We start from the raw sequence: 10,775 nt of genomic DNA on the forward strand, positions 1-10,775 counted from the left end.
GCCCTATGGCTGAAAAACAGTCTTCTTCTTTCAGTTGACACTAACTCAGGCAACATGATTTCGTCCCTGGACTACTGGAATGGACTCTTAACTCATTTCCATGCTTCCAATCCATTTTCCATACACAGCCAGAGTCTTTCCAAAATGCCAATCATACTGTAGTAGGAAGTTAGAAAAAGATAAGAATGGGAAGAGGAAACTGGTTTTTTGCAAATCGGATAACCAGTACAAATGGTTCCCTGAGGACCTAGGCATGCACATGAGCAAAAACAGCCACAGGAGACAAAGACAGATAGGGAGCTCCGCCCCTATGTTGGGCACCATTCAGTTGGACCAATGAGCTCCCACCAGCTAAGGTGCCCATCAACAAAGACTACCAGGGCTCAACCAATGACCAAACCACACATATCCAGCTAAGAGGATTTAAAACCCTGGGAATATACCTGTCAATGCTCTTGAGCCATTCTCTCTTGCTCGAGCTGGCCCCATCCTCTCTAGAATGTATTCTCTCTTTGCTAAATAAAACTGCTCTTTGATTTTCACCTCTGGTGTGTCTCGTCCAATTCTTTGTTCAAGACCCCAAGAACCTGGACTTAGCTAGCGGAACCTGCAAATTCCTCAGTTTCCCTTAACAATATTGTGTCACCTACTTGGTAGGAATTCTTCCACAGTTTTCTACTACACCAACGGTGTGATATTGTGAAAACATATATTTTGTCTTAGTTCTAGTCTCCTGGCACACAAGTTCTAAAATCCTGAGAATCTCCAAAGTGATGAGTCTTTTTGTATGCCAATGATGGCTGGCAGCCCCTTGGAAGCTTCAGGATGGGGGCTGATCACAGGAAAGACTCAGACAGGACTTTCAGTTCCACCCCCCAACCTCCAGGGAGGGGAGAGGGACTGAAGGTTAAGCTGATTACCAATGGCCAATGATTTTATCAATCATGCCTTATGTAATGAAGCCTCTATAAAAACCTAAGAGGCCTGTGTCTGGAGAGCTTCCAGAGAGCGAACACATGGAAGTTTTTGCCTCTACCACCAGGAATGTGGCATATCCCAACTCCACAGGGACAGAAGCTCCTGAGCTTTGGACCCTTCTAGACCTCACCCTGTGTATCTCTTCATTGAGCCTTTAAAATATCCTTATAATAAACAGATAAACCTAAGTGTTTCCTTGAGTTCTGTGAGCTGCTCAGCAAATTTAACAAACCCAAGATGGGGTTTGTGGGAATCCTGATTTATAGCTGGTTGGTCAGAAGTTCCAGAGGCCTGAACTGGTGGTTAGCATCTGAAGCATGGTTGAGGGGCAGTCTAGGGGACTGAGTCCTCAACCTGTGGAATCTGACACTACCTCTAGGCAGATAGTGTTGGAATTGAACTGGAGTGCATCCCCACACATTTGATTACAGAAGTCAGAAGGTGGTCTTCTGTTTTGATTATTTTGATTTTGATTTTTTGTTTTGTTACTAAGTAAAAGTAAAGGAAAAAGCACCTTGGTGTGTTTTTCTTTTTCTTTTTTTTTTTTTACACACAAATGGTTAAGACCAATCTCCTTACCCATGGCCTACACAGCCCCACATATCTGCCCCCAATCAATGCTGTCCTTCATTCCTCCACCCACTTCATAGCCTTTCTCTATACCATGCCCCAGTGCCGGGAATGCTTGTTCCAATCCCCTCACCTCGCCCCCACATTTCACCTAGGTAATTCTTATTCATCTCTAGGTCTTGGCTCAAATGTTACCCACTTAAGGAGGCCTTCCCTTACCCTCTCAGAAACCCATCCCCCTATAGATGTTGCATGGTCCATCTATTTCCACTGTGTTAACATATACTCTACTGATAATTGCTTATTCAATGTCTGTTTTCCCTCCTGGGCCATAAAAGCTCTGAGAGACCAGAAACCAGGTCTATCTCATCTCTTACTACATCCTTAAGGAAAAATACAGCACCTAGCACCTAGTAGGTTGTCCACATATATTTGTTGTCTGGTGACTGAGTGAATGAATAATGAAATGGCCCCTAAGTTAGCATTAGAAAAGGCAGGGATTAAGAACTCAGATTCTTTAGTTGGGCCTAGGTAAATACTCTTAGTGTCTGCCTGGTATGCAGACACAATTTTGGAGATGGAGAAGCCATCCTGAGAACTTGAGGCAATAAGAATGGGAACAAAAAACACATGCTAAGGATGGCTGAATTGAAAGATAAGAGAAGCCCAGGTCCCTTATGGCATCATGGGGACACCATCCCAACACTGACTGTTCCCTTTAAACCCCTGTCATAGCATTTTCTGTTACCGGCAGCCAAATGCAATCCCAAATGATAAAATGAATGTTGCTGAACTCCCTGCCATGTACACTGACTTCCTTCTGTATGCTTCAGATGAGCAAGTGCTCTTTGATTTAATAGTGTGGTATCTGGGCCTGGGCGTGGGCTTTCCATTGGTTGGGACCTACTGCTGACCATTCATTGAGTCAGTCAATAAGATTTTTCAGCACCCAATTCTGTACCATGCACAGTCCCAGGTGCTGTGCAAACAGCAGATTACAAAACCACAATCAACACAGGTTACAAAACACAGTAAATTCCTGTCCTTATGAAGCTTGCAGACAAGCAGCAATATAAATAAGTAAAAGATTGTATTTAATAGGGTTGATACAAGTACCAAAAGGAAATATAAAGCACGGAAGGGGGATAGGAGCATTGCATGTAGGGAAGATGTCATTTTAATTATGGATGTCAGGGAAGGCATCTCTATGAAGGTAACAACTGAAGAAAGAACTGAAGGGAGTGAGGGAGTGTGTTATGCAGGCAGATGAGGGATGCACCACCCAGACAGAGGGAACAGCAAGTGCAAAGGTGTAGAGGCTCAAGCATGGCTGAGGTGTTGTTGAACAGTGAGGAGACCAGTGTAGCTGGAAGAGCATAAGCAACAGCAGGAGGGTTAGGAAGGAGGTCTGAGAGAGAACAGTGACCTGATAATGTCAAGCCTCACATGGGAAAGTGGTAAGCAGAGGGATGACAGGATCTGAGTCTATTTTAACAGGATACTCGTGCCTGCCACATGAAGGAGACTGTAGGGTCAAGAGAAGAAGCACGAAGCCCAGGGGAAGAACACTACTAGAACAATACAGGTGAGAAGTGAGGGCGGGATGGACCAGCGTGGTGGTTGAGGGAGTAGTATGAAGTGGTCTGATACTGCAATGATTTTTAAGGGAGAGCCAACAAGATTTGATGAAGGGTTGGATGTATGTGGGGTAGGAGAAAGAGGACTCAAGGATGACGCCAAGGTCTGACCTGAGAAACTGGATAAATAGAGTTGCTCTTTCCTGGGATAGGGAAGTCTACGGAAGGAGCAGATTGGTGGTGGGGCTGTGGGGAATAATATCTGGAGCTCGGTTCTGGGCATGTCCAGACTGAGATGCACACAAGACATCTCCAATAGATTTGAGATGCCAATAGATGTCAAATAGGCTGTTTGCTGTAAAGGTGGATCTGGAGTTCAGGGGAGGATTCCAGGCTGGAGATGGAAATGTGTGAATTTTCAAAATACAGACAGTGTGTAAAGCCATGAGACCAATAAGACGCTAAGGGACTGAGTATAGACAGAGTTGTTCAGGCCTGAGCCCTGGGCTTCTCCAGTATCAGGGGAGGGTCAGACAGGCGCAAAGGCATCTGTTCACCCTCCCCAAACACACACACACACACACACACACACACACACACACACACACACACACACACTCTCTCTCTCTCTCTCTTCACCCCTACTGCAGGGACAAGCTCAAAGCCTGATTCTTACCTCGGAAGGATGACGCACGTGGTTTGACAAAGGAGATCTGGGACCCCACGTGCTCCTCTGTAGGCAAAGGTTTTCCACAGTAGGGGCAGAATTTGAATGTTGCTTCGATACTTTTGCCACATTCTGGACAGAAGGAGATCATGCTACAATACAGAACATGGGTGGGGGGAGGAAACAGGAAGCTGAAAGAAAAACTTAACCCAATGTCTGTGTACAGTCATCTGAGTTCCCCATGGTGATGTGGTTGTGAAGAGAAGAAAAGCTATCATACCTTGAGTATACTCCCTAGAGTGGCCACTTCTGAAACGAGTTCCTGACCACTGTGTTGAGCCTCTAGCCATCTGTCCCTCCTTAATGGTCCAGGGTAGACACAGGCAAAACAAAGACAAAGTGAAACGGGAAGCCTGAGGTCAATGAAAGTTATGTCCAAGGGCCAGCCCGTGGCTCACTCAGGACAGTGTGGTGCTGATAACACCAAGGCCACGGGTTCGGATCCCTATATAGGAATGGCTGGTTAGCTCACTGGCTGAGCGTGGTGCTGACAACACCAAGTCAAGGGTTAAGATCCCCCAACCGATCATCTTTAAAAAAAAAAAAAAAAAAAAAAAAAAGAACTGCTCCAATCACAGAATAAGTGAGGTGGAGGCATATCCAGGGTTTTCAACTGTGTTTGTAAAGTTCATTTCTTAAAACATACAATGGAGATGGGAGAGACAGTTAATGCTCCCCAAATATCTATATGCTCCCCTATTCCCAGCCTCCCTTGCAGTTAGGTTGGGGACATATGACTAGTTCTGGCCAACGTGGTGTGACCAGAAGTCATCTCCTGGCTGAGGCTACATATCCCAGGTGGCATAGCAACAAGATGAAGGAGGGCTGCCTGGTCCACATTGGAATCTCATGATCGACAAGTACACTTGTGTTGTATTAAGCCACCATGATTTCAGGATTTATTTGTTACTATGGCACAGCCTATCCTATCCTGACTAATTTAGTGGGAATACTGGTGTTCATTACATTGTCCTCTATGTTCTGTGTATTACTGAAATATTTCCTAATACTTTTTAAAAATCAAAAACAAAATCACACAGGCCTATGACAAATGACACAGGCCAGTTAATAAGTGAAGAGGAGAAAATCAACAAGGATGACAGTGCAACACCTGGCACTTCAATTGAACTTCTTTTAAATAGAAAAAAAAAGATATTTTATTTGTTCTTATATTCTAAAGCTTAGCGTACAGTAGCAATTAAAAACTATATCAAAACAGAAGTCAAAATAAATGTGTGCTCATGATTTCATTTCACCTTGAAAGAGAAAGCTCTAATCAAACCCTTTTCCTTTATTCACCGTAAAGGTTGGCCTCTGTTGTAACTGCAGACAGAGGGATCCTTAAAACTAAATGTTTAGTCCCAGGCTGCCTGAATTTGAGCTCCAGATCTGCTACATGCTGGGCAAATTACTTAACCTTTCTGTGCCTCAGTCTGCACAGCTGTGAAATGGGGCTTCTTCCAGTACCTGAGAGAATGGTTGCTGAGGCCTAAATGAATATATTTATATGAGGTTCTGGGAATACAGCCTGGCTCACAGAAAGCCTTTTACGTTAGCGGCTGCTATTAGTGTATCATGCCCTGTATCCCGCTTATTGTATTCCACTTATTAGTATTTCTATTTTTGTCTTTTTTCTGTTCCATAAGGTCTGAGCTTCTCTGGCCTCTGTTTCTTCTCAGTGCTGACTCATAGAATTCAAGTGTTTCCCCTGAAAACCAGAGATCTTCCAAACAGCTAGTGAAAGAAATCTCAGCCAGAGGAGGAAAAAATCATTCCTCTTTCCCTTGGGCTGAAGAGCAGAAATCATTCTGGGGCATAAAACTGCCCTTCTGTTATCTCAAACGAAGAAGTTGTATAAGACACCTGGACAGCAAAGACTGTTGTCAAGTATGGTTACCCTCTAAGAAGTCTGTCATTTTGACTGGCTGTCTACCCTAATGATTTGTTGTCCTGGTAATAACATTAAAATGGACATCCTGTCTTCTCAAAGGTATAGATACTACTGAATGTTTTTGTTAAGCCAGAGGATTCACTGCCTCTTCTCCCTTCATGCTGTGACAAACCTGAAGCCCATGTGCTGACGTTGCAGCCACAAGATCAAAACTGCCTAGAGGCTGCTGCCCTGGAGAGCTGTCCAGACTTTGTGTTAGTGACAAAGAATCTGTGTTTGTGTTAAGCCACTAAGATTTGAGGGTGTTTGTTATTGCAGCATAGCTTAGCCTAGCCTGACTAATCATACACCAACACTGTTAGATTTCATATGTAAACAAAAGTTTTGTTTGGAAATCTGTAGCAGTTTTAAGTAGCTTCAGGTTAAGTGGAATTTCTTCAGGTGCCATGGGATAAAGACAGCCTCCAGGATGAAGCAAGTACCTAACCAGATGAATCCTGCCATGCCCACAATAATGTTCCTCCTGGGAGTAAAGTTGGGGGGTTGGGGGGTGGTCAGAGTGGGCAATGCAGAGGAGAAAAGCAAGAGCTGTTTGTTGGTGGGGAACAGGCTTTTTAAGGGACATGTGCCCGAGGGGATGGTACCTTTAAGGGGTCACAGTCTGGTCCTTGGATTCAGTGGGCTGGAAATTCCATCTTAACAGTGGCCTACAAGTGAACAAAGGTGGAGGCTGACTCAGGCTCACTTCATGTATACGTGAAAGGTAATGGTTAATGCTTATTGAGCACCGGCTATAGCCAGCTTATGCCTTTCATTCATGCAGTCATTCAATAATTATTTACTGAACTCTTTTGTGCCAGCCTCTGGGGAGACAGGAGCAAAGGAAACAAACACAGCTCCTGACCTCAAGAAGCTCACATGCTGGTGGGGAAAGGCAAATTAATAAACAAATGAGCAAGTAACTGTTTAACAGGTGTATTAATCTGTTTTTATGTTGCTGTAACAGAATACCCAAGTAATTTATAAAGAAAAGAGGTTTATTTGGCTCATGATTCTGGGGCAACTGCATCTGGTAAGGACCTCAGCCTGCTTCCACTTATGACAGAAAATGGGATGGGAGCTGGCATGTGCAAAAGATCACACGGCAAGAGAGGCGGCAAGAAAGAGAAAACAGGGAAGCTAGACTCTTTCTAACAATCTGCTCTTGCAGGAACCAATCCATTCCTATGAGAGCTCACTCATTCTCCACAGAGGGCATTAATCTATTCATGAGGGATCCACCCCCATGACCCAGACACCTCCCACTAGGCCCGATCTCCTAACACTGCCACATTGGGGATCAAATTTCAACATGAGGTTTTTGGTGGGGACAAACGTATCCAAACTACAGCAACAGGTCAGATGGAGATAGTCCTATGGAGGACAATAGAGTGACACAGGAGAAAAAGGGATGCCAAGTAGGTTGGCAGGTCACTATTTACACAAGGTGTCCAAGGAGGGCCTTGCCCAGGGGGAGACATTTCAGCAGAGACCCAAAGGAAGCAAAGGAGTGAGTTGTGGACCTCTGGGTAGGGGTCCTTCAGGCAGAGAGCTTTCTATGTGTTAATGTTATCTAGTCCACACAACATGGTTTCCAGAATTATCACCATTTCATAGGAGTGTGGTGGCATTTATATTTTCCAAAGAGGGCCACAGCAATATTTCTAGACCTGTGTGCTCTTCAGAACCCTGTTACCCTTCCCACCAAGAGGCAGGGTCACTGGTCTCTCCTGTTTGGATATGGGTGGTGCTTGTGGAATACAGCCAGGAGAGATACCAGGTTTTTAACTGTGTGCCCCTCAGTTCTTTTTTTTTTTTTTTTAAAGATGACCGGTAAGGGGATCTTAACCCTTGACTTGGTGCTGTCAGCACCATGCTCTCCCAAGTGACCTAACCAGCCATCCCTATATAGGGATCCGAACCTGTGGTTATCAGCACCACACTCTCCCAAGTGAACCATGGGCCGGCCCTGTGCCCCCCAGTTCTGACATCCCATCACCAGTCTGGTCTAGGCCACCATCTGTCCCTAGTGCTACCAATGTAGCCTCCTAACTAGACTCTACTTCTACCCTCACCCACTACTGTCTATGCTCAATAGAGCAGCTAGAGAGATCCATTTAAAGTTTAAATCAGATCTAGTCCCTTCTCTGCTCAAAAACATACAGTGGATTTCATTTCAGTCAGAGTAAAAGCTATAATTCTTACCATGGCCCGTGAGGCTCTACATGATCTGCCATCTCCCCGTTCCCTCTCTGACCTCATCTCCCACCACTTCCCGTTGCTCACTCTGAGACAGCCATAGTGACTTCCTTGATTTTCCCCAAACATGACAAGAATGTTTCTGCCCCAGTACCTTTGCACTTGCTCTCATGTCTACCTGGAATGCTCTCTCCCCTCAGAGTGCCCATGGCTCACTCCTGCATCACCTTCTTTATGTTTATTTTTGTTTTTCTTTTTTATTCTATTTTTTTGCTACATCACCTTTAGTTCTCTGTTAAATGTCTCCTTCTCAGACAGGCCTTGACATTAGTTTATTAATAGCTCATTCTACCCTCCCTACCCTGCTTTATTTTTCTTCATAGCACTTGTTACCAATCTAACATGTGCTATGAAGAAAATAATAAAAATAATCTAATAATCTAACTCATTTGTTTATTGCTGACTCCTCTAACTAGAATGTAAGCTTCATGGTAGCAGGGACTTCTGTCTGCCTTGTTCAGCACAGTATGCCCAGAATCTCAAACAGCCTTGGCACATAGCAGATGCTTGAATCATGTTTGCTGAGAGAATAAATGATTGTCTCCGCTGCAAAAATAAACTTGCCAAGAAGGCAGGAGAGGCTCCCAGCTGTGTCAGCACATTTTCATCCTGCAGGCAAATCTAGGCAGTGAGACTGAGATTCAAATCTCAGGGCCAGAACTATTTAGCTGCATGACCTTTAAAAAGGTCTTCCAATTAGAAGCAGAACAGTATAGGGGTTGAGAGCATGGACTTGGGACCTAACCTGCCTGAATTTGAATACTGCTTCTGCCACTACTGTGTGATGTTGGGCAAAATTTTTTTAACACCTCTGTGCCTGTTTCTCCATTTGTAAAGTAAAAACAACAGCACTTACTTCTTGGATTTTGAGGTTTAAAAGTAACTGACACATAGTCTATGCTCAATAAACATAAAATCTTCTAATGATTCTGTTCCACTAATTTCTAGCCAGATGGCCTCAGGCCAGTTAATTTCTACCCTGAGACCTTTGTACTTGCAGTTTCCCTCTGCCAGGAATGTTCTTCCCATGACTTTCCCCTGCAGCTGGTTCCATTCTGCAGGTCTCACCTTAAAGAGTTCTTCCCTGATTAACATATAAACTGCAGCCCTTCCTGACTTTTCTCTCCCTCTCCCCTTTTCCTCCTCTATTTTTCTCCGTAGCACTTAATGCCATCTAACACAGGTTCACAATGCCTTATTCTAATCACCTGGTGCCAGTTGTGTTTCAAAGTCCAGAGTTTTAAAGACTCGGAAAATTATCAGATTTTAGAACATACTATATATTATACCACCAGCAGGACATAACGTCAGCTTCCCATAATCAAATATATAATTTGTGCAGCAAAACCATTGAAGATTATAAGTAGCTGTCAGCTCAGATTGGTGTTGCCTGCAAACAAGTTCAAAGCCAGGTCAGGTTGGGCCACCCAGTAAGTTGCAAAAGAAAAACCTTTCGGTTTTCACAACTTTTTGGATTTTAGAGTGTAGGTAAGGAACTGTAGACAGATAAATATTACATAATTTACTTCTTTCCTTTGGTAGTATCTGGCATCCCCAACCACCATTAGAATGTAAACTAGCTGGACAGGATTTTTGTTTTAGACACCACTATAACCTGAGCTTAGAACTGTGCCTATCAGAGTAGGTACTCCACATGCAGAATAGCAGCGTCTGTTGCACAGAGCCTTACATACAGTAAACGCTCAATAAACATGGATGGAAGAAAGAAAGAAGTCTCAGAGTGCTGAAGACACCTGTCCAAAGTCACATGGCCAGTTCAGGACTTAATCCCAAGATTCCGATTTTCAGGTCAGTCTCTACTACTCATTCATCCATTTATTTTACTAATTCAGCAAATACTTACTGGACATCTGTTGTGTCAACTACTGTATTCCCCCGAAAAAGCTTCTAGACAGTATAGCAAAAGAGCTAAAGACTAGACTCCACCCTAGCGCAGGAGGGGCGGTTGCCTGGTGACGGTGACTAGGCTTCAGCCACCCTTCACAGAAAACCAGTGATGACGTAGCTACCAAGACGGGGCGTCTGTCAAACTCCCCACAAGCTCCGCCCGTCTCCGCCTTAGTCACACCCACCACCGAGAGCTGAAAGTGGCTTGGGACGCCGAAGGGCCGGCAGTGATCTCCCAGACCAGCAGCCGCTCTCATCCCGACACCCCCGTCCGCGGAGGCTCCGCCTCCCGAATAGAGTCGTGCTGACGTCACAGGCACTACGACTGAGCTGTGGCTAGGGGCCCACTGTTCCACCTCACCTTCCCCTCACTTCTGTACTTGAGGCGAGAGGTGGGGTCCCGGGTTTCTGCGGCCTGACCTCGGATCCTCAGCAGGGACTGGGACTCACCTTCTCAGTTGCCCCGCGGAAACTTCCGCTGGAGCGCAAAGCGCTGCGCGCGCATCTTTGCCCAGAGGCCGGACTGCGCCCGCGCAAGCGCTTCTGACTTCCTGACTGCCCCCAGACTGTGCCTACCTAGGAACTCCATTTCCCAGACGCCTTCGCGGTAAGAGGTTAACTCAGAACAGGGGGAGGGATTCATACCCCACCGCCGCAGCCATCTGCCCTCTTTGGGACGCTTTTTGATTCGGCTGCGCATGTACTAATATGAAGCCAATCGAGATAAAGTACAAGGCATCTCTCCACCAATCAGAGGTCGCATTATCACTACTCTCACCTCAACTCAGCCCCTTACTACCGCACGTCCTCTCGGGAACACTAAATT

The 10,775-nt window shown here is 45.1% G+C and overlaps 1 protein-coding gene across 8 annotated transcripts in view; it reads right to left on the reverse strand.

Annotated features, from left to right (window-relative positions):
- Window positions 1-10,485, reverse strand: part of VRK3 (VRK serine/threonine kinase 3) — a 46,534-nt gene extending 36,049 nt beyond the window's left edge. For 4 of the 8 annotated variants that reach the window (XM_063090222.1, XM_063090221.1, XM_063090214.1 and 1 more), the window contains exons 1-3: window positions 10,311-10,485; window positions 4,073-4,151; window positions 3,802-3,944 (exon numbers count right to left, since the gene is read on the reverse strand). In XM_063090222.1, coding sequence (XP_062946292.1) covers window positions 3,802-3,943 — 142 coding nt within the window. In that variant the 5' untranslated portion in view covers window position 3,944; window positions 4,073-4,151; window positions 10,311-10,485. Of the gene's footprint in view, window positions 1-3,801; window positions 3,945-4,072; window positions 4,152-6,387; window positions 6,451-10,310 lie in introns of all 8 variants that reach the window. The other 4 variants (XM_063090215.1, XM_063090217.1, XM_063090219.1 and 1 more) reach the window with 4 other exon arrangements.
- Window positions 10,486-10,775: the final 290 nt, after the last annotated feature.

This window comes from Cynocephalus volans, chromosome 3 (assembly GCF_027409185.1).
Source record: "Cynocephalus volans isolate mCynVol1 chromosome 3, mCynVol1.pri, whole genome shotgun sequence".
NCBI lineage: Eukaryota > Metazoa > Chordata > Mammalia > Dermoptera > Cynocephalidae > Cynocephalus > Cynocephalus volans.